Here is a 24,373-nt window from a genome sequence, read left to right as displayed (position 1 = left end):
TCACAATCTGCTCTTCCCCCCCCCCCCCCCCCCCCACCACCAAACTGCCATGGTCTGCCCCAATCGTGTAAGTCGGTGCAGGGTCTCCGAGGGGCCAGCGAGGTGGCTAAGAGGAAAGGGTGGGTCTGTCCCGGTATGCTGCACAATAGAGAGCAAAGAAGTGCTGCGGTTCTCCTACCCACGCCTGTTGGGGTTGTGACGCTGGAGCTGTCCTGTACGCAGCTCGGTGGTAACCTGGTGTGATCACCCTCTCATGCATACATGCCTCTCGGACATATATCCTTTCGCGGGTAACCAAAGACGCCTGTACGCACATAGAAACACACTCAAGAGCGGAATACCTATGGAAACACTGCACACAGAGAAATGACGTGTGTGTGTGTGTGTGTGTGTGTGTGTGTGTGTGTGTGTGTGTGTGTGTGTGTGTGTGTGTGTGTGTGTGTGTGTGTGTGTGTGTGTGTGTGTGTGTGTGTGTGTGTGTGTGTGTGTGTGTGTGTGTGTGTCACATGCCTGTCCCAGGGCATTTAGGCTCCGTCATTAAAGAAATGTAAAGAAAAGACTGTAGCTTAGCCTCCTGCTAATGTTGTACAACAACCAGTATGGGAATTTTCATGTGTTGCCTAGTCCGGACAATATAGCCAAAAATTGGTGTAACTTTCCCTAGTGCTATGTTGAGCATGACAGCCAGTACTATGTGAATGATACGTTTCCTAGTCATGCTTACCAAACTGTGTGCATGCAATCTTTGGAGTATGGCAGTGCCTTGTTTATTGTTCTTGTGCTGTTTACGTGTCCCCAGTTATACCCAAGGTTTTAGCAGGCTGAAATTACCCAGGTTAGGATCCCACTTAATGACTCATGTTGATGCTAAGAAATGCACTCTGGGAAGGTTGTGTTATTGTGTTTCTTTTAAGCATGACAGTGAAAATATTTTTTGTTTTTTTTGTTTAGTTTCAGTGCTGCATGTGTGTATGTGTGTGTGGTGCAGGGATAGGGTGTTCCCAGACTATCATCCCGCTGTGCTCCATAGGAACCTAGAGTGTTTGTCTGGAGGAGGGGCTGATGGGAATGGAGGCTGGGGCTTTGCAGAACGCTCCCTTCCAGCTCCGGGAGGAGCAGTTTGTAGGGACCTCTGGGTGACCTTTCACTGGAACTGAGATCCCCGTCTTGGGATGCTGGGAATAGGAGTTGGTTTTTTGTGTGGTTACTTGTGGAATCTGAAGCAGAAACAGATTTTCTCTTCCTGATTGCAGAAGTGAAATCAGAACTGAATGACACTGGCACGCACCTGGTGGCAAGCACACACACACAGTGACCAATAATAGCTGCTTTTGTTTCCATGGACGTCATGTTGCTATTGTCTCTTGTTGTGTCCCACCTCCAGTCTCCTATCTTGACTCCCTACCACCACGTTCTGTCTTGCTGCTGCATTATTCGTGTTGGAGGAACTAAAGTAACAAAAAACAAGACAAATCCAAATGTTTGCTGCTCAGATTCTATGAAGTTCCTATTATTTTGATCATTTCCTCATTTTTAGTTGAGCAATTCTCTGTTCATTCCAGTTCAATGTTGATCAGTGTTTCTATAAGCAAGCCTTGATTTGTCTGCTTGTGGGATGTCACATAGTAGAGTTAAGCTGTGAAGAGCAGGACTCCAGAATGTTGATCCTGCTCTTCCTGTCAGAGGAAGTAGGACATAGTAGCCCCCCCCCCCCAGTCTCCCCCAGTTTTGTAAGGTTTATGACCTATGTTTATGGCACCAGGGTACCGCTCAGCATGTGTCCCAATCGTCTTTCCAATGTCACAATCATCATCAACATATAGCACACCACAGGATAAACAGAGGGAGAAGTTGGCACCCAGCACCCCCCCAGCCTTATGAAGACTGAAACAAGTTTTACCATGTTTTCCCATTGACTTCTTGTTAAGTAAACCAAGTTTAAGGGAGAAAAAAAACGAAACAACACAAAGCTTATGAAACACGTGCACGCAGTTGAAGAGCCTGCGGCTACAGCACAGCCCCTGGGAGCAGAGAGGGATGAAGAGACAATCTCTTCTTCTCTTCTCTCTCCCTACTGTTTTCCCACTCTTCTGCCTTCCTGTTGCGTACTTCATTCTGCTTAGGTGTGGAGCCTCTCTCTCTCTCTCTCTCTCTGCCCTCTCTCTCTCTGCCCTCTCTCTGTCTGTCTGTCTGTCCCTCTTTCTGTGTGTGTGTGTGTGTGTGGGGGGGGGGGGGCTTCCTATGCCTCCACGTGCCTCTTGGCCCACTTTCTCCAAGCCCACTTTCCCCATCTCCTTATGTCTCTGCAAACGCCGGGGATTTAGGGTGCGGGAGAAGCGGCTTGAAAAGAAAGCAGGAGGATTGAAGGAGCTGAATAGCGGAATGCGGTCTTCAAATGGACACGTGGAAATGCACGCATGCATGCACTGCAGAAAACCGTTGGCTGTACGCTCTCCACGGAAAAGCACGCCATGCGTTAAGGCACGGTTGAAATGTTCATCTGGAAGTGGGTCCCCTCTCCCCCTCCTCAACGCCCCCACCCCTCACCCCTCGCCAGGTTTGAGCTGAGCCTCAGAGGACGAGCCATGGCACAGCGTCTGTGCAGGAAGCGGAGCTGTGGGTGTTGGTGGAATATTGTTGCTGTGTGTGTGTGAGAAGAGAGTACGTGTTGGCTGGTTGAAAAATGGTGGCTGTGTTTCATTGGCTGGCCGTCGTCACCGGCAACCCTGATGCTCTCAGCTGCACCTCTGCAGGAGTCATTACACAGCAAGCTCTTTCTGTCTGTCTGTCTGTCTGTCTGTCTGTCTGTCTGTCTGTCTGTCTGTCTGTCTGTCTGTCTGTCTGTCTGTCTGTCTGTCTGTCTGTCTGTCTGTCTGTCTGTCTGTCTGTCTGTCTGTCTGTCTGTCTGTCTGTCTGTCTGTCTGTCTGTCTGTCTGTCTGTCTGTCTGTCTGTCTGTCTGTCTGTCTGTCTGTCTGTCTGTCTGTCTTTCTTTAATACACTTGCACACACACTGTAAAGCCTGGGAATTACTTATATTTCTATAGGAGTGGAAGGGGGAAGGGGATTTCTGATTAAGAGATTGCAGTGTGCTGCAGAGACTGATTCAGCTCTTTTTCTAACAACTGTGACCACAGCTGCTTTCTCACCCACACGTATCACACTTTCATCGCTTTTCCCCAAGGCCCACTCCTAGAGCTGTACTTCTATTGCACCCCTTCAACTCATTGGTGTTCACTGTTCACAGCTCAATTTCATGCTTTAGCACCGGCACGGGCGTAGATGTGGAGCCATGAGCGATGGAATCATCCCATATTTAGCCTTAATTGTTCACATCACGCTGCTGACAGCACAGCTCGTTAAACAAATAACATACCTCTGGCTGCAAGAGTATGAGAGAGAGAGAGAGAGAGAGAGAGAGAGAGAGAGAGAGAGAGAGAGAGAGAGAGAGAGAGAGAGAGAGAGAGAGAGAGAGAGAGAGAGAGAGAGAGAGAGAGAGAGAGAGAGAGAGAGAGAGAGAGAGAGAGAGAGAGAGAGAGAGAGAGAGAGAGAGAGAGAGAGAGAGAGGGGGAAGGCTGCATCTGCGTTTCTTTAGATTTGTTTCAGTCCTAGTAGTATGCCTGTCCATACCTCCACTGTCTCCTTTCCACCGCTGCCTGGCGGCAGGCTCTAACTGTTGGTCCTTATCTCAGGGCATGGAACACAGTGTAAGGGAGCTGGCAAAGGCAGTGCTGTCAGTGACTGTGACCTTGTAGGTGAACATGGAGATTGGGATCTCTGTTAACGATCTCTGCAATGTTTCTCCTTCATCGCCTTCCCTCCCCATCGTCATGAGGTAAATATCTCCAGACATCAGCAGATACAGCCAGTACTGTTGGGAGGTAGTTCTCTCTCGTTTTCCGGCAGCCTTTTGTTGCTCTGCCACTGATGTCCTTCGGAATGCGGCGATAAGTCGTCTCTGCATAGATAGATACGCCAACGCTGTGAATGCAGTCCCACACCCATGCACGTTTGGCACTATCGCAACATCTGTGTGTGGGTATGTGTGTTGGCCTCCATCTCGTTGGGCTAGGTGGGCTTTCTTGACAGCAGCCATCCTTCATACCGGCGAGTCGACGACGGGAAGTGAACACACCTCTCTTTCTCGCTCTCTCAGAGAGAGAGAGAGAGAGAGAGATCCCATGAAGAATGCAAGAGCTGAGGTGACTGAGAGGGTGATGAGTGAGAAGAGGAAGGCGTAATGACTTGAGAGCTCTCCACTAGTGTCTGCACGGGACTTATAAACATCCATCCTTCTGGTGGAATTATTGGAAGACTCCATCGAACATGCCACTAAAAAGGATGATGAAAACCAAGATGTTTAACCAGATGACTCTGTGTCCGCAAGTGAAAGAGATCCACACTCATTCATTAGGTTTCCATCCGAAAGTATCCGCAGACTCAGAAGATGCTTGCAATGCCTAATGCTCAGAGAGAGAGAGAGAGGCAGAGGCATGTCCAGGTCTGTCCTGCTGGATTTAAGTCACCCGGCTGGCCGTGGTGGGACAGACAGTAGTGCAGGCAGTCACACAACCATCATGCTCCTTTTCCAATGCTAGTGGTGAAGATTAGGCAAATCCCTGGTCTAGCTGCTAAGCTGATTAACAGGGACGTTATGCATTGGCCATTTGGAAACACTGAAAAACCCAATAAACCCACAGACAGTTGGACCCCCCCGCCAGATTAATATTGTCCGGTCCTGCACGCCCAGGGTGGTATCATTAGTGTGTCTGTGCATGCATACATAGGCACTTGTCATTCCTTTTGGTCTGATACCTCTCCCTTCAGACAGATGGCTCAGCCCACTTGATGGTGCCCATGTGCGAGCCTGCAGCAAAAGTGTGTGTGTGTGTGTGTGTGTGTGTGTGTGTGTGTGCGTGCGCGCAGCAGACTTGGGTCCAGATGGCTTTGTCCGGCGGTGACAGGAAATAGAGATGAATCCAGGTGGATGGGGTGGCCTTGAAGATGCAGAACACACAGAGAGAGAGAGACACACACCCAGAGAGTTCAGGGACACACAAGCTGGTTGGGTGCTTCCGTTCATAGGATAAGACGTTTGTTTTGTGTAATTGGTAAGTAAGAGTCTCATTAGATTATTGAATTTCTGTAGATGGTGCGTGTGCCCGGTGCCACCTGTTTATCCCAACTAGAGACGCTCCTCCCCACAGACATGCTCCGAGGCAGTTTAAAGGCCAAAGCAGGAGACTTTAAATGAAGGAGTAGCTGGTTCCCTTTTTAATAAGCAGAGCCATTTAATTATTCAAAAGCCTGCCCCAATCTCCACTGATCTCTTCTGTCATCATGTTAGATCAGAGCGTTAGTAGACTCTGGGGTTGGGTTTGATGCTGGAGGCAAGAGGGGGAGGTGTGGTCCTGCTATTTGAGAGAGGGGTACAATGTGTGCCAGTCTCAGGTGGTCTCCTGGGGTGAAGAAGGAAGAAAGAGGGTTCAGAGGGGATGTTCTGCAGAAGGGGTTCAGGCTGGATAAGTTTATATTTGGGGCGGGGGGGGGAGGTTAGTGCCAGCTAATACTAATAGCGCTGTAGTGTTGTTTTTTTTTGGTCAGCTGTTATGGGAGACTCACCTCCGTCGCTGGCTGTGTGACCCACGATGACCCCTGACCATTCTGCCCCCAATTCCCCCCACCCCCCAACCCCCGGTTCTCGAGCCAAGTGGAGTGGGAAGACGCCCCGTGTCAGAGCCCACATGGCAGGAGGAAACTACCGGATACGTTTCCCCTGTGTAGTCATCGCCGGACTTCCTGCCTTTCCTCCCTCTCCTTTTAGCCAGAGATGGAGTGTCCACTCGTAGTAAAAAGCTTCCTACACTGATTTCCACGCAACGCCGCTTGGTGAAAAGAAAAAGGAAAATAACGTGAGCCATGATGGTTTAAACAAACACTAAATCTCTTTTCCTCAATTCCCCTCCCCCCCCTATATTTCTCACCCAACCCCTCGCTCCTACTAGAGTAACGCAAGTCTGCTGCGGTTTGGCTGTCGCAGGGTTTTCCATGTAAAAAAAAAAAAAAGGTCTATGCCTGTTAACTTGCCTCCTTTAAGGCGACACTGCTTTCCCTGAAAACATTGAGTTCCGTGTGAAAGGAAAGGCCCGAGTGTACGTGTTTGTTTTGAGAGGAAAGGTCCAAGACCTATGGAAAAGGCATTGGTTGGAGTCTTTCCATTCCAGAGACAGTTTTCCCTCAAACTGTACTGTAATTCTATCTCTTCCTCTACTCTCCTCGTGTGTGTGTGTGTGTGTGTGTGTGTGTGTGTGTGTGTGTACGTGTGTACGTGTGTGTGTGTGTGTGTGTGACTAATAGATTCCACCCCGCTAAAGAATCTTATTAGGCCGCACAACTGACCTAAGGCCTCAAACTACCGACTAAACTGCCTGAAAAACCTGTTCCCCAGTCAGCACACACACTGGGTTTCAGGTTCAGATTTTGGATGTTTGTGCTGGATTACTGCCTGTTTTTACTCCCATTCTCTCACTTGGAGAGAGAGGCTGCCCCCGCCCCTAACCTTGTCCGGGGGGGGGGGGTAAGGCCTCCTGCACCCCCCGTCCTTCGGTCTAGTCTTAATACACACACACACACACACACACACACACACACACACACACACACACACACACACACACACACACACACACACACACACACACACACACACACACACACACACACTTCCTGTAGTTGTTTTAGTGCCCCCCCTCTCCCTTCCCCTCTGCTCCCCTACTACCAATGAACTGCTCCTGCTGTCTTCCTGTCTCCTTGTCCTGTCTTCCTGTGAGGGCAGGAATGAATGGACATATTATTCACCATGTCCACCCCACCCCCAGCCCTCTCCCCGTGCACGCACACTGGTCGACCCGTGCCCCTTTTGCTACACGTCTGCTCGCCCTGTCTCCCGCTAGGGTTTTTATTTTCTTGTGAGGACAATAGAGTGAGAGCTTACAGTGGTACAACTGCTAAGCCGTCACTCCCTCCCCTCCCCTCCTCTCCCCTCCTCTCCCCTCTCCTCCCATCCCTTCCCCACACACACCTCCCTGTGCTGCAGTATCAGCCCCCGGAGCAACAAACAACGGGTAAACCTCAATCTCTCCCCATGCTGCAATGCAAAAAAAAAAAGAGTAGGGCTGTTGAAAGCAAACTTGTCGATGGGGGAGAAAAAGGCAGCCTCGGTTCATTTTTTTAGCGTTGTCTTCGATAAAATCAGCCGAACTCGGCCGTTACAATGAATATTTGGATTGACTACACGTCAGTTACATTCCCTGATGTGACTCGAGAGGATGGGAGGTGGAGAAAGGTAAAGGCAAACTGAAGGACATGTCGGGGTGAGCAGCAAACGGCTGAAGTACCAGCACTCTGGTAGCCGATACCCCAATTAGTGTCAGAGGAATACCTGTCAGGCGAAGCTCCAGGTTAGACTTCCCTAGAGAGGGACATGGGAGGGGGGGGGGGGGGGGATACACAACAGCTGCCCCCACGGTGCTCGACACCTCTAATGCGTGGATAAGCTTCCTATGGTGCTTGTCAACCTGGTAGGGCTACTAATAGGACTAGGCGGCCCACTACCACCATGGAGTTCTGGTGAACAACCCAGCGTCCGTGACAAGGACGCCTAGGACATCTGGGCATCTCCGTTGTGAAGTAGACCGGAAATATTGAAATTGACCAGATTGGCGTCTGGTCTGACCTAATCATACACTGTCTGTTACGACCTGACCTTGGCTCCATCAGTGCCATCGGTCAGAGTCTCCAGGGCATTTTGAGATCCGGAGGCTCCTTTCTGGTCCTTTTTAAGCATATATAAAGGCATGGGGGTCGGTGTAAGGCTCATCTAAAGAGAGCGTATGGTAATGGTTTGGGGAAACCAGATGCCCTTTGCAGTGGCTTTAGGAACCTCCCCAGGCAATGGCTGGCTGGATCCAACATGACCTTTTGATAGGGGAGTTTTCACTGATCTCATCTGTGTCTGCTGAACCGATCTCAGACTGTCACCCTAAGTTAGTGTGATTCTTGACAGAGGCTTTATTAAGTTGGCATGCTTTTAAATCTAGAATGAAAAGTGCATTGTGAATCTCTGGTTGGTATGGTATGGCGCTTTTACACACAGTTCACACCAGGTTATATGCATGAACAGGTGATAATCACCTAAGCCAACCAGCAAGGTAAGGCTCCCTACCATGGCGCAACATTCAGGGAATGCGATTTTTATAAAAAGGGGTTTACAAGCAATTGACCTACTGAAAGCTGCAGACAGAATCCAGAGTGACAGGAATTATAATGAGCTCCACAATAAACGATGGTTTGACATTTAGGAGTCTGTTGATGTTCCGACTGAACCAGCCTATTACAAAGTCTCTGTGGCTGAGCCTTTGACTTTGGCCTTCTGGGCAACAACCAACAACCAGGGTGGGGGGTTGGGCTGGCATCTGTGAGGATGGGTGAGGAGGACGGAGACCAGGTGGTCACACAGCGCTCTCGACAGCACTGGGGACACCAGGCCGTGCCGCTTGACAGAGCAGGCAGACATGAGCTGGTGCTGACATCCAGACACAAGACACACAGACGGACCCCTTGTGTCGTTATCAGTCCAGGCACTCAGAGAAATCAATGGCAGTGGTACCCCTCCCCGCAAAACACGGGTGCTTCGACAAGAAGGGGAACACCAACTTTCTTTATTTAGGGTACCTGGTATATCTCCCTTTATCAGCCCATTTGACCTTCTCTCATGTTTTTGTGTGTGTGTGAGTTTGAGGAGGGGGGGGGGGCGTGTATGGTATCACACAACACAAGTGATATGTGTGACTTGACAGGTTAGAGACTACTTGTGTGTGTTTTTGAGCATCCGCGTCTTGCGTATTGAAATATATGGAGAATGGAAATGGTAATGTGCGGCTTCTCTATCTAGACCAAACAACACCCTACAGGCCAGGTGTCGCTTCCGTCAGCCCCTGTCATGTCAGCTTCACCTCAGGTCCATGGCAAGAACTGCAGGGATGAAGGCCCGGGTTTGTTCTCTTAGTCAGAAGGAAGCCTTACCCAAAGTCGTAAGGCCAGAACGGCAACTCTCAAAATACTGTTGCCATAGATCACTTCACTTCCTATTGACTTGTCTTCACACAAGTTAAGGTGGTGAAGTGAATTACAACTCTATACAAGGCCCCCTGTTACACTTGTTGTTTCGATTGTAACTTTACTCATTAGATTGCATTAACTGTCTGGTCTAGTCCCCGATTGGTCTTGCTCACATTGTGATCTGATGAGCTAGACCAGTCATTCCCAAAGTGTGGTCCGCGGACCACTAGTGGTCCGTGGCGGTACTGCAGGTGGTCCATGGAAAAGAAAATTAAATATAAAATAATAGTTGTTTTTTTAACATTCATTTTACCAGAAAATTCCCATAAAAATATGTGGCATCCATTGTGTGCAGCCAACATTATTTTAACAAGCCTGTTGTACTGATGCTATGACCAGTTATTGTGAGTGCTAGTAGGCCTTTTAAGAGGTGCTGGTATTTCAGGTAGGAGGTATGTTGAAACATTTTATCATGTGTATTACTAGGTGGTCCGCGAAAATTCTTGATTACAAATAGTGGTCCACAAACACACAAAGTTTGAAAACCCCTGAGCTAGGCCCGACCCAGAGGAGGTCAAGCTCACATTCTGAAATTCATTGGATTACGAAGGTGTGTGGACACCTATCTGGGCACAATGTTGGCGGACTAATTACAGGTATACACCGCTAGACAAACCTGGACTCATACTGGTGACTTTGTCTTTAGATATCTGCATCACAGCGCTAATTCAGAGCATGGATATCTGCTGAATTTCCAAAGACAGAACCGGCCACAGAGTTCAAGGGTTAGGGACTTCAGACCTTCGTTCTGATTGGGCGCATCCGATCACAAAAGTTGCAATGAAACGAGGTGTAACCGAGGCCGAAAAAATCAGCACATTAGGAGCAGCATGGCATTGGACATGACTTTACACAGAATGCAGACAGGATGTATCAAAGTCAAATATGTCTGGACAAACATAAAATAGAATAAAAAACGTTTTATCCACCCATCGGTCTTCCCTCGGTCCATCTCATTTCATTGTCTCCGCCTCTCTTGTTTCTCTTTGTGTCCTCCTAAACAAACAAATCAATAATGAATGATCAAGAGGGCTGTCTGGGGCCAAATGGCGTGTGAGAGAGTGAAAGGGAAATCCATAAGGTGGCTCAGTCCTACTTTATTCTTGACTAGAGTCCACTCAGAGGACAACACGGAAACCTGGAATTTATACAGATTTATATATCTTTATTTATGTTCCTGTCCACCATGGTCCTCCATTGTCCCCACTCCCCAGCCCATGTGTGTTGACTAGCTACCGTAGCTAGCTGCTCCTTGTGATTTTTGTTGCCGTATGTAAGGCTCTTAGCAGAAGTTATAAGAGTTAGCAGTAAGCACTGCAGAGGGAACAGAAGAAGGAGGAGGAACAAAGGGGGAAAGTACATCAGCAAGTAGATTCCCAGATCCCCTTTTTACAAGAAAGCGCTCGCTCTCATCTGCCTTGGAAAATATGAGCAGGGCCATGTCGGCGGCCATGGGATAGTAGGAGTCACATTCCAGTTATTGTCCCGAGTTCCCAGTGTGTACAAAGGCTGCTGACCACTTCATAGATTAAAGTCGTGGACTCATACTTGGTGGGAATCTTCTGCAATCTTCTGCCTCTGTGTTGATTGACGGATGGATACAGGGCTGATCCACAGGAAAGACCGATGGACAGATGTCGGGTTGTATGGACCTGTGGAGACTCTAGTTGTTGAACCATTTCAAGGCGTTTCTGTGCTTCAACATTGGCGTGTTGGATGTTGTGTTGAGTGGTGCGGGTAGAAGTGACGATTTGAGGGGTGTAGCATGGGCAGGGGGAGTATTTCTTGCGCATGCAACACACACTAAATACATTTGAGATCCATTAATTAAAAACTCATTTAAAGAACCTCCCCCTCCCCAACCACGAATAGTCTTCTTTCCGTTACTCCTGCACACTCCGCTGCACATCGGGGTTGTGCGGCGTCACTTACCGTCATTTCACTCCTCTGCTGTTGATCTTAGCTTCCTCTCCCTCATCTGGCCATATCTAAAACTAGCTACCAGGTGTGTGTGTGTGTGTGTGTGTGTGTGAGAGAGAGAGATATTACAGGCTTGGGGTGCCTTTGTTGAACCCCTTATAGGCGGGACGTTGACTCACTTCCCGTCATTGACAACGACGTGTGATCAGCAAACTACACACACACAAACACACAGGCAGTGTGTGTTTTTCACGGTGAAGTTTTTCACCCACAAACACACAGGTAGTGTGTGTTTGTGCACATTAGCGTACAGTCTGTAGGTATCTGTCTAGTCATCATCACCCCAACCAGAGGGAAGAGAGAAACTTCCCTTATTTTGGCCTCTAATCAACCAAAGTATGATTGAGAAGAATGCCGTGGGGTCCTGTTGTAATCCTCATGCCTGTATGTGTCTGTTTATGGGTGGGTGTGTGACTGCTGTGCTGGTTTATGGTTGGGTGTGTATGTGTCTGTTTGTGTCTGTCTGGCTGTTTATGGAGTGTGTGTGTGTGTGTGTGGTTCTCAGACACCCCCAGGGTCAAAGGAAAGAGAGAAGTTGCCTCGTGCTGGAGCTAAACCTCGGGGAGGAGCGTTGGCTTGATGTGTATTTGCAGACACATTTGAAAAAAAAAAATCCACCCACTTCTCTTTGTGGCACTGAGCAGAAACTGCTCTCTCAGCTGGTAGAGACAACAAAGCCTGCATCGACAGACCCTGTGAGCCGGGCAGACTGCGCTGCTTACTTTTGATCTGTGTTTCTGCTGGTGGGGTGTTTGCATGGTGCAGAAGCCCCGATGGAGGCCAAAGCCATCTGCTCTCTCCACAGCCAAAGGTGCAAAGGTAGGAGATTAGCAGCTAACGGAGACGGATGCCCCATGATGGGCACGCTGGAGCTTGACAGACTACTCACTTTTGGATATCTATCCCTTTTTGTGTGTGTGTGTTTGTGTGTGTGTGTCTGTGTGTGTGTGTGTGTGTGTGTGTGTGTGTGTGTGTGTGTGTGTGTGTGACCTATCCCGGTTGAAAGCTCAGTCCTGGGTAGTGGTCTCCATATTGGCAGGAAGCAGTTAGAGTGTAGCATTAGTCTGTCAGCTGTCACAACCGATACAGCTTATCATCAACATTTGTGTGTGTGTGTGTGTGCCCACCTCTGTTTCTATACACACATCCTCTATGCAGCAAAACGCCAAGATTGCGTAACAGCTTACCCTCCGGAGGTCTTTTACGCTAGGCAGTGATTTAATATTTTAACCCAGTGTGTCTGCACTGAGTGCTCTCTATTAATTTGAGGCCTGACTTAAGTGCAGTGTGAGGGAGGGAGGGAGGGAGGGAGAAAGGGGATGAGAGGGAGGAAGAGGATGCGAATGAAAAGGGATAAGCCGGGATAAATGGCTGACGCTGGAGATGTGTGGATCAGTGTGCCGGGGTAGAGAATGCAGGACGATGGCACAACATGCATGTCTGGAAAAAGCAGAAGAAGCAGCCGACAGGGTGTCTGTGTTACGCAGGGCTGCTGGGGGATCCAGCTGGGCCCTGCAGGCCTTGCTCTGGGCTCCTCCAGGTGGTTCTGCTAGAACTCAGTCACAGTCTCGTGAACCTCAGCTCTGTGTGTGTGGTGGTGGTGGTGGTGGTGGTGGTGGTGGTGGTGGTGGTGGGGGGGGCGGTTAATGTCTTGCACATTGTTGTGGCACGCACGTTGATTACAGCGCCCCATGCTGTGAACTGCAGTTTCTGCATCTAATCTGCCGATGCTGTGCCTGATTGCCTTTTTATAGGCTTAAAGGGGCAAGAATTACGTGTGCTAATGCTGCATATTGTATACTTATGATTGAATGAATGAATGCTTATTGTAATTTGTACAGCTTCATTTTGTACTTGGCTTCTGGGAAATTGCTAATTACAACATCCCCCTTCCTCTCCCCTCCTCTTTCTGTCTACCCTTTGTGTCGCTGTGTCTCCTCTCTGTCCCCGTCTCTCTCTCCGTCTCTCTCTGTCCGTCTGTCTGTCTGTCTGTCTCTCTCTGTATGTCTACCCCTGGCAGAGATCCGTGCCCAGCTGGTGGAGCAGCTCAAGTGTCTGGACCAGCAGTGTGAGCTGAGGGTGCAGCTCCTGCAGGACCTGCAGGACTTCTTCCGGAAGAAGGCTGAGATCGAGATGGACTACAGCCGCAACCTGGAGAAGCTGTCGGAGAGATTCCTCACCAAGACACGCAGCACCAAGGAACATCTGCTCAAGTACATGGGTCACACTCACACACACACACCACATGCAGGGAGGACGATTTCATCATTTTGTTAAATCAACCCTTTGCGGACAGTTTCTCTTAAAAAAAAGAATCAAACATGTTTTGGGTATAGATGTAGACAAAAATCATGGAACGTAAGGCAGCAACCCGCTGACCCGTGTGGATGACGGCGTCACATCTCATTAAACTGCTACACAGCTTGATCTAATCATAACATCCTCACGATGCCTTTTATCTGCTGTGATGGGAACACTGCGTGTGGATGCCTCTTTCTTTTTGTTTGTGTGTGTCTGCATGTGCACCAGGCCCGTGTGCAAACGCATGCTCATTTCAGTGCCAGTGATGCCAGGTGTTGATTTTGTGCTCTGAATGGTTGCTGGCATCTCCCCGTGTATGTGTGTAACCTTGTCTGTACTGGAATCACTATCGCACCCAAAGGTGTGTGCTAACTCTAGTTTATTATTTGTTTTCCCTCTCTATCCCCCATCTCCTCCCCCCCCCCACATTATCGATATAGAACTATATTTCTCTCTGTCTGTAAAGCGAATCTCTCTCTCTTTCTCGGTGTCTCTCTGTCCAAACACATGCTGGATCTCATCAGCTTTAGCAGCATGGTGTATGTTCCACCGCAGAGCGGGCGTTGTGTTGTCTGTCAGGGGGGGACACGCCGAACCACCGGCTCATCCTGGTCGTTTTCAGAGAGATCTTGCTGCAGGAAGGGAAACACTGAGTTGTTGGGTATCTTATATTTTGTTAGGTTCACTTTTAGTGTCAGCTTTCTCAATACACACAGAGACAGAGAGTACGATACGGTGAGATACGTTACGATGAAGATGAGGGGAGATTTGAAACCCCCGACGGGTCTAACAAAGGAAGCTTGTGGTTGGGGGGTGCAGTGGAGCTCCACCGTCTTCTGCTTTTTATTAATGTCTCTGTAGCAGTAAGATCAAGAAATGCTGGGGTTTTATATATTATTTGTTCTACTTCCCCCTTCTGTCTCTGACCCACCCTACATTTTCAGCCTTTCTCACACTCCTTTCTCTTTTGTGGTTCTGTTGGGCGAAACCGTGCTTGCACACTAAGATACTTTCAGACACACAGAGAGACTACCACACACACACACACACACACACACACACACACACACACACACACACACACACACACACACACACACACAGAAAAAATATCGATACGTCCTCTAGATAAAACCTGACCTCGGCATAGAATTGAGGCACACAGTCTTGCGCCCCCCAGCTTGGATCGATATAGGGGATGTTGCAGGGGGACCCCTTCCCTGGTGTGGTATTCTGGGGGATGGTTTGGCAGAAAGGAGAGGGCTGTAGAGTTAGCAGTGTTGGCACCAGCTCTGTTTTTGCACGCAAACTTACATCCTTGCGCCAAACAAGGAAATAAGGAACCATTCTGTTTATCCCCCCCCCCCCCCCCTCACAGCCTTCTCTGCAGCAGTTTGGGTGCCACTCAGGAATTCCAGCTATGGTGTGTGTGTGTGTGTGTGTGTGTGTGTGTGTGTGTGTGTGTGTGTGGTGCTTGAGGCAGTGTAAGCGAGGAGGGCTTGGGGGGTCTGTATGTAGTGGTTCTTTGGAGGCAACCAGGAATTCCCGCTATTTGGGAAAGGACTGAATGCAGCGCTAGGCAAGGCCACATGACTTCACTCCTTTGTGTGTGTGTGTGTGCGCGCCTTACCCCCTTCGACGCAGCTGTACCCCATAGTTTCCAACTCTTCGAGCTACGCGGTGACCACAGCCTTGTAGATAGGTTGTCTGTCAGGTTTACTGTTCTCCTGCTTGGCTATTGTTTATTTATTATCTAGTACTGCACGTCTACCACCAGTCTCTCCTATATTAATACTACATGCTCTTATCAGCATCGTGTTGGTCTAAAACGGTGTGAAGGGCATTTGGCCGAAACCGCCCGCATCTCGGTCCTCCACCACGCGGCCATGGGATCTTGATAGGGAAGTGGCATTCAGGTGCCTGCATCATGTGTGGCAGGGACTTTTTTTTTTTTCATTTCACCCTAGGAGACGGGGACACCGTGCCGTTGCTATGGGGACCTTGGTCAGACCAAGGAAGGGCATGTCACATTGGCTGATGGAAACGTTGAGCAAGAGGAACTAAACTCATGGTCCAGTAAATACCAGAATTGGGCAATCGTAGAGCGAGATAAAGAGACGATGGCGGAGATGCGGGAGTAAGCGAGAGAGAGAGAGTGACAGACTCAAGCTTGGCACGCATACTGTCTGTCAAAACAACCTTCATAGCAAGACGGAGGCTTAACAAAATGTCTTGATGTGGCCATGGTATTTATGTTTTAACACCATTGTCGTGGAGGGTCTGTTGGTTATCTGACCATCTGTCCAGTGAGGGTGAGATCCAGCATACTGGATCACTCTGTATGACTCATCCCAGCAGTGTACCCCCACACAAACACTGACACCCACCCCTCTCTCTCTGCTTCTTGATCAAAGAATTCTCTGTTTCACTGACCTTCTGTCTGCATGGGTCAATACTCTACTAGCCTCGGTGTGTGTGTGTGTGTGTGTGTGTGTATTCTGTGGTTGACGCATATGCCCTGCAGCGCTGTGTTCTCCGTATCCAGTTAGAGCTGCTCTTAGTGAAACAAAGGTCTCCCTTTATCCACTTAGCCTGACTCCTAATCCATTTTACCAACTAGATCATCCCTCGGTCATCTTTGACAACAAAAAACTTGCTTGGCCACACACACACACAGATGGAGGGACTGGGGGGTATCGATGTCATGTAATCTGCACAGTGACAGACTTATGTTGATGTTTCTACTTCTTAACTTGTAGTGGGATTTAAGAGTATATTATAAAGAGTTTATGTGTGATAGACTGCACCATTGGGTGTGTGTGTGTGTGTGTGCGTGTGAGTGCATGCGTGCGTGCGGGTTGGCAGGGGTCAGTGTGTTTTGTACAATGGTTGTATTCTCCACTAAATGTTTGAGATGTGTCTGCTCATGCACGGATAGTACATCTATCTGGACATTCTTGTCTACTCTCATCCTGTACATACAGTGTTCGCTGTCTACGTGTTTTTATTGGCACCGTTTGTTTTTCCCCAAGTTTCACGTTAACTAGGTCATTGTGCCGTGGGGGGAGAGGGGTTGTGTGCTTGTCTATAGTCCGGGTCTTTACTGTGAATTTCACCCAATGATTAGCCTTCGATTGGTCAATTACGCAACACACACAGAGTTAGCTTTAGCTAAAGCGGGTTGTGTCCTGGAAGAAGATGTTGTCTTTGTCGCAATCTGCCAGAAAGCTAGTGGACCTCACCTGTTACACATTACCATATTTTAGCCACCCATCTGAAGTCTTCCTACAAACAGATAGACACAGATACTCACACAAAAGCGGTATGTGTCTAATATATGTTTTGAGTTCAGGTCCTGCTATTTCAGCCCTTAGGCATACCAGTGGTACAGAGGGGTGTGCGCCAGTGTGTCAGGTTGGTCCTTGGCTGTATTTGGCTTTAATCCAGCAGCATGACATGCCATTGTATAGCTGCTGGCATGCGTGTAGTTATGCGGTGAGGCCGGTCTGCCAAAGGGCAGGACTGATTGATCTCCATAATTAGCATGTACATTAACATATCATAAATATTGGACTAAACACAAGCAAGAGGTCTGACATTTTTAATTAGGACTGCCCAATTTATCCCAATTTATCTCCATTTACATGGTTTATCGATTATCGATTTTATTTCAAAGCAATCTCACTTCTACATGAAATCTGTTCGGTCTGATTTCTGTTCATCAAACAACTGCTCCTAATTTGTATGCAATCAAGACTGAAAGTTAGACTGAAATTCACAAGGGTTACTGAAAGGGTACAAATCCAGCAAACCCTGGCTGGCAATGGGGTGATGAATAAATGATGCACTTGGATTGAAAACAAATTTCCATCTCCGATTTGATGATGACAGTAAAAACTGCATTCAACTGCAGACAGTGTTTCCCTTGGCACCAATTTCGAGCATAAAATTATAACCACCGTCAATTCTAGGAGAAAGCAAACAGGGATTATCATCGTAGGCAGCAGTCATGAAGCTGGTTGAGAACGACAGACCTAACCTATCAGTAAAATGAACTGAATCAAGTCCTAATCAGATTCAACGTCTCTCCCTTTCCCCTATGCCTCTCTCTCCTGATCCGTCTCCCTCCCACCCGTCTGTAGGAAGGAGCAGAGTGTGTTGTCGGCGGTCAACTGCTGGAACCTGCTGCTGGCGCAGGTGAAGAGGGAGAGCCGAGACCACGCCACCCTGTCCGACCTCTACCTCAACAACATCATCCCGCGCTTCGCCCAGGTCAGCGAGGACTCTGGACGCCTCTTCAAGAAGGTAACGCACGCGTTCTAGAGAAGCCCTACTAGATACTCGTATGCTTTGATGCTGAGAGCACGCTTGCACTTTATGAATGGATGTAGTCTATGAATGGGGTGTCGGATTGCAAAGCTCCTGACATGCCTGATTAATATTTGATTATGTTTAGTTGGTTACATGATGCATGTTTCAAAGGCTGGCGCCATCTTTTTGTTGTTTCACACCGATATTACGAAATGAACGTATGCTATTGCTAGCGAAGTGACAGCTGTGTGCCCCAGCAACACAAGGACGATCACATTTTGCTCTTTCGACTGTGCTTAGTCTCCCTCCGTTGACAGACATCGTGCTGCAGGAATGATCGCATTTTCAGATTGATAAGATTGTGTCTCTCACCAGATTCTCCACTCTGTGTGTGTGTGCGTGTGTGTGTGTGTGTGTGGGGGGGGGGGGGGGGGGGGGGGGGGGGGGGGGGGGGGGCGGCACTGAGAAGACCTAACAGAGAACATGTGGCCTGTGTTCTCCACTGGAGTCCCATGCTCCCGTTTCCTTCTCAGATCCAGCCTCTTCCTGTCGGGGAGATTTAACGTGTGTAAATCTACAGGAGGAACAGCAGGAGTAGTGCACAGGGGGTTGGGCGTCATTAGAGGTCAATGGAGAACAATGGGAAAGCGGATTGTGTGTGTGTGTGTGTGTGTGTGTGTGTGTGTGTGTGTGGATCACAGTGAATAGGACTACAAGCTCAATGTGAACTTTTAATTCTAGTTAAACACCAGCACTGAACCCCTTCCCTGGGAGTCAGCTTTTCATCTCCAGGCTGGAACGCAAGCACGCACTCACACACACACACAGACACACACAGCGTGATCATACAGTCACAGGTGTAAAAGCAAGGGTGTGTTTGTGTGTGTGTGTGTGTGTGTGTGTGTGTGTGTAAGCCAGCTTGTGAAATGCACTGGCAGACCCTGCTGATTTACATTGTGATATTCTTTGAACTAAACTCTGAACGTTGGGAATACAAATACAAACCGCTGACACACACACAAAAGCAACACTTTTGTTGCTTCTATCTAGCTCTCTTTTCACTCTCTCGCTGTCTCTCTGTCCGACTCTTTATCTCTGTCTCTCTCTCTGCCTCTCTCGCTCCCGCTCACTCTCTTGCTCGCTCCCTCGTGTATTATGTTGGTCTTGCTCTGTTCTCTCCAACTCATGGGCGAGCTACAGGCCTCTTTCATCTTTTTCACATAGTTTCACATAATTCCTTTGGTGTTACACCCACACACCCACACACACCAATCCACACACTCAAAGGGAAACACGTCCTTCTTGAAGGTCCAATGCGTAAAATGTAGCATAGCGGTGAGTTTGCAACCAACTAAATCCATCAGCCCCCCCCCCCTTCCAACGACTACAGTGGCCTGCACTGGCCTGTATCGTGTAAGGTACCGTCAACTTGATGTCTGCGTCTAAGACATCGTCTTCAACAAGTGTCAAGAGATGAGGTTGCTTGATAGCTTTATGAACTCTATAGACTTAAGCTGAATGGGACGGTACACATTCACCGCAATTTTATATTTGCGATGAAGCGCCATTGATTTGAATCGTACCAAGGTCGATTTATGACGACCTTAGATAGATTGATCATCTCAGAAGCAGTCGACACACTACAAGCCAATGTTTACTTGCACTGAATATAGGTTGCTTTTGGGTTATACAGCTGTAGCGCAACAACTTTCTCTGAAAGGGGGATGGCCTACTTTTTGTTATAGAACAGGGAATTGACCTCAATCGACCGCTTCATCATAATAGCCCCTTATCCTCAAACTGCCCTTCGCTGCACTATTTTATACTTGGAGCTAAGTACATGGCATTCTGGCCAAAGTACGGCGCACTCTTGTTTTCACCTGTGTCTAGGAAGCATGAAAGGGGGTTAGGCTTACCTATATATAATTCCAACTGTGTGTGTATGGATATGTATCGCTATATCTAGCAAAAGCGGTGGATTTTGATGTCCGTATCCGAGAGAGGGTTAAGCTTTTCGGACACTTATATATACTACATACATAACACTTCTCCGTTCACTGGGATGCACTCGGATGCTTTTAGTAGAGAGGCAATGACATCGAACAAACGTAAATTTAGTAATTAAGAAATTAACTCAAGGTTTGACATCTACATTAATGGGCGAAGTGCTTCTATTCACATCCGGTTGGATTTTAACATGGCTCATCGATCGACCCAGCCAGTCTGTCAGAGACAGAGTGGCAGGTCAAAGGTCAGCCCCCCCCTTCTCCCTCGCCTGATAGTGCCCAACGACTGATGGCTCTTTGATTGGCTGTTGTCCACGTGGGTCCCGCCCCTCCCAGCACACCGCTGCCTTAATCACCAGGCAGCGGTTTATCACTGCCCACGTTACTGTCTATTCTTACACAGAATCAATGAAGATTTATTCTCCATATCTTCTTTGTTGGCCCATTTGGCATCCACTGACACTTATTTCACCCAAACCCTTGTTGTGGTCACTCTCCACGGCCTGCCTTTGAATGTCACCCACTGTGCTCCTCTCTCTGGCTGGGTCTCCCTCTCTCTCTGCCCTCCACTAACCAGTCAGCTCTCTGCCCTGCCCCCTTCTAGTTCACCTCCTGACCTTACCCACTTACCCCCTCCTCCACGCTCTCTCTCTCTCTCTCTCTCTCTCTCTCTCTCTCTCTCTCTCTCTCTCTCTCTCTCTCTCTCTCTCTCTCTCTCTCTCTCTCTCTCTCTCTCTCTCTCTCTCTCTCTCTCTCTCTCTCTCTCGCCCACTCTTCGCTGAGATGAATGACAGATGCTCAACATGTGCTGGTCCAATCAGCCGCTTTGTCTTGCTTTCGCTCGTCGTCGCTGAGGTCATTCTCCTGACTACCTATCTCCTCTCCGCTATCTTCCCTAACCTTGATTGTCTCCTTATGTCAGACCTCTGTCTCCGCTCCGTTTCCTCTGTCTGTTTTTTGTTTTTGTGTCTAGAAATTAGATAAGTTAACTTCTGCTTTTGTTCTGTTATAGCTTCATGAAGTTAGCAATGACTCCTAAGCTAAATGCATGCATAGCAATATAGATGTATGGCTTAGGGTGGAAGCTGAAACCCATTAAACCAGGTTTGTGTTTATGAAGTGTGTGTGGGTTTGTGTGCGCAATGCATCATATTTGAGTTTCATCAGTAAGTCTAGGCCTATGGCGGTGTTGTCTTAAGACCCCCATACCTCCTTAACCCCCACCCCCTCCTCCTGTCATGGTGTCTCATTGCTCCACTCCATCAGGGCTTCTCCCATCATGCACCACTGCATTTGATCAAGGTCCCTGCTCCTCTTCCCCTCTTTTGTCTCTCTACGTCTCTTAAACCACTCCATTTTTCTCCCTCCATCACTTTCACTTTCTATGCGGTCTCTAGTTTCTGCCTCCAACTCCTCATCCATCAAATGCCCCAGCCTGGTCCTGTTCATCCATCTGCAGTAGCTCCCTCCCCCCCCCGCCCCTCTGGAGGGCCGTGGCTGACTCTCAGCAGATACCGGTCACTTTGTGCAGGTTTAGACATTGAAATGTGCAAGCTCTGTGTTTAATATGAACCTTCAATGAACCGTTTAGCATTTTGTCTTGGCCCAAGCTGTACTTGTATTCCTTAACAATGAATCGATGTGTCATCATCATTGTCCGCCCTAGGAAGCTTGCCCTGTGATACAAATTTCAAAGAATAACATTACTATACAAAAATAAATATTTTGAAAAATAAAAAATACAGAAATAATATGTAGACACTTAAACTTCACTCTACCTCAGTAAATGACTTTATTGGCGTTATTCCCCAAGACGCGTTATTCTACACAGCTTTTTTTACTACTGCGTTTGCAAAATCTCCTAAACTGTGAAGATGATAAACTTGAACTGGATCAACGTCCTGGGTCTCTAGCCATTTCAATCGCCTTACATTTTTTTTATTTTATGTCCACTTATTTCATTTGTTTTTTTTTCGCCCGAGAGGAAACTTTACAAATTATTTCTTGCCACAAAATTGTGGCCCAGTCAAGCACCGCGTTATATTGGAGGTTGAGTTATATTGGAGGTTGAGTTATATCGATGCGTGTTACAGCGAAGGTCAAGTGTATGTGTATATATGTGTAGATATAGATATAGATGTATAGATATAACAATAAACCAAAGAGGTGATGATGGTTGATGTTTATGTGGTCTGATGGCCCTGCTTTTGGCATCCGTGCTTCACTAGATGTTAACTGGTGTGAAGAGCTAATTGAAAGCTCCACTGCTCATAAAACCATCCACGACAACATTTTGGCTCCTGCTCTTGTGTAAAAGACAGATAAATGTCCCTTTTCTGCCAACAGACCTTCACTTTAACATCTAATGGAAAAGAGTATACGGAGTGTACTGCATGACTGGACACATTATCAGGATTAGTGAGGACCTATTTGTGGTCCTCAGACACCCAACTAATGAAATGGGTTGTTTTGGCATTAACTGTTCATTGTTGTGTTTTAAATGGAGGACAATTACATGATTGTTTCCTTGTCTCTATTCTACAGAGTAAAGAAGTGGGCGTGCAGCTCCAAGAGGACCTGATGAAGGTGCATAATGAGCTCTATACGGTAAGACACTAACCATAAGACACACACTGGCCCACATCTCATGGGCTTCATCATTGTATGTTTTTTTGATACACCAATGTCCCTAAAGAAGTGACCACACTGAATTAAACCAGCTATGGTTTGTGTTTAAGGAAGGTCCTGTGCTTTTGTAATTTGGCTGTTGCCCGACACGTTTTGGCAGACAAATATTATAATGATTATAATAATATTAATCATGGAAGCAACAGGCTGGCTCGGATTGAAATACTACTCTATAGCACAAATAAAACATATCTGTCCTCTTTACATGACACAGAGCATGAAAAAAATCGTCTCTCAGTCGTTGTATTGGGAACGTCTGCAATCACAAAAACATACAATTAGCCGGGCCCTGCCCTTTGATTACAGCCCTGCTAGCACCTTCTTAAGACGGGCAATCCACCAAATGGCATGTCCGAAGCTGCTCCCTGATTATAGTAATCATCCAGCGCTTCAGCTGATTATTGATCTCCTGAAGGTCACGACATGTTCAGCTGTTGCCTTACCTTGAGTTTCTCACGCTGTCAAAACGCATGGTGCTCATGCATTGACCAGGCAGACACTGACACGATGTGTTTTGAGTGTGTGTGAATTGGTCTATATATGTGTGTGTGTGTGTGCGCATGTGTACATCTACACACACACACACACACACACGCAGGGGTCCGTACGTCAAAACTTCCATCTCACAGTGCAGCCACAGACCCATAATGCATCCCACTGCTATAATTACAGTATAGAGTAAATCACAGAAATAGATTCTTACAAACACACATACACACTCTAGCACGCGCTAATGTGTGTGTGTGTGTGGGGGGGGGGGTGCAGTAATGGTGGTGTTGCAAGGTGGTCACTGAGCCACTGCTGACCTTGCACACTATATCCAAACATGGGCTTTCCCTGTGGAAATTTGTTCTGGTTGGTTTTCTGTTAATTTCCCTCAGGTTTACTAAGTTCCTTAGGGGTATTTAGTCGTTTAACCTCAACAATCTGTTTGCTGCCTTCTATTCAGGCATCCATTATGCGGTGGGGCCCTTATCTGGGTTTCATCTTATTCTCTTTGGTTTCAGGACGTTTCCCCTGTCTGTATAAGGGCATCAGTCAAGAGGGTTTACAGTGACCTTATATACTGGCCTTATACGGCCTCGTTGGCCTTGGAAAGATGCATTCAAATCCCAATAACTCCACTGACATCATTTTTCAGAGTCTGATTTTGATGGAGGGCTGTGCACATAAAGCGTGCCTTAGGGCAATTATCGCAATGAATGTTGGATCTTGAAATATGTTTGTGCAAATGTTTTGACACTAAACAGTTTATCATTCAATTTATTCTAAACGGAATGTAATCTATAATGATTGTTGTGTATGTATGCATGCAATGCGTGTGTGTGGGTGTTTACCTGCAATCAGATTGTCTGGCCTTGTTTTGGAATTCCACTGCTTCAAAAGCATCCATGGAACATAGTGGGGCCGTGCCTTCGAGATATCCATCTGTCAATTGCTCCAACAGACACGTGCATGCACCGACTTACACAGCCTTTCGAGAGAGAGAGAGAGAGAGAGAGAGAGAGAGAGAGAGAGAGAGAGAGAGAGAGAGAGAGAGAGAGAGAGAGAGAGAGAGAGAGAGAGAGAGAGAGAGAGAGAGAGAGAGAGAGAGAGAGAGAGAGAGAGAGAGAGAGAGAGAGAGAGAGAGAGAGAGAGAGAGAGAGAGAGAGGAAAATATCCAGACAAACATGCATGAAGAGGCTGTAATGTAAGCAGACAGATTTGATGCAGAGCCAGACCAGTGTGAGACAGATGCGCGCACACACACACACACACACTCTGTATCTCACACACGTTTCTCCGCCTCTGGTCCCGCTCCCAGGTGATGAAGACGTACCACGTGTACAACACTGACAGCATCAACGCCGAGTCTAAGCTGAAGGAGGCGGAGAAGCAGGAGGAGAAGCAGATGGGGCGCTCCGGTCGC

At 47.8% G+C, this 24,373-nt stretch overlaps 1 protein-coding gene across 2 annotated transcripts in view; it reads left to right on the top strand.

Moving 5' to 3' along the window:
* srgap2 (SLIT-ROBO Rho GTPase activating protein 2) overlaps nt 1-24,373 on the top strand; it is a 47,849-nt gene that overhangs the window by 10,438 nt on the left and 13,038 nt on the right. For both annotated transcript variants that reach the window (XM_079747947.1, XM_079747946.1), the window contains exons 2-5: nt 13,179-13,371; nt 17,602-17,764; nt 22,321-22,383; nt 24,269-24,373. The exon at nt 24,269-24,373 is cut by the window's right edge and continues 111 nt beyond it. In XM_079747947.1, the coding sequence (XP_079604073.1) occupies nt 13,179-13,371; nt 17,602-17,764; nt 22,321-22,383; nt 24,269-24,373 (524 nt within the window). The remainder of the gene's footprint in view (nt 1-13,178; nt 13,372-17,601; nt 17,765-22,320; nt 22,384-24,268) is intronic.

Source organism: Pollachius pollachius, assembly GCF_949987615.1.
Source record: "Pollachius pollachius genome assembly, chromosome: 12".
In the NCBI taxonomy this organism is placed as follows: Eukaryota; Metazoa; Chordata; class Actinopteri; order Gadiformes; family Gadidae; genus Pollachius; species Pollachius pollachius.
The sequence above is the reverse complement of the archived record's forward strand: the minus strand, read 5'-3'. Positions and strand labels throughout refer to the sequence as shown.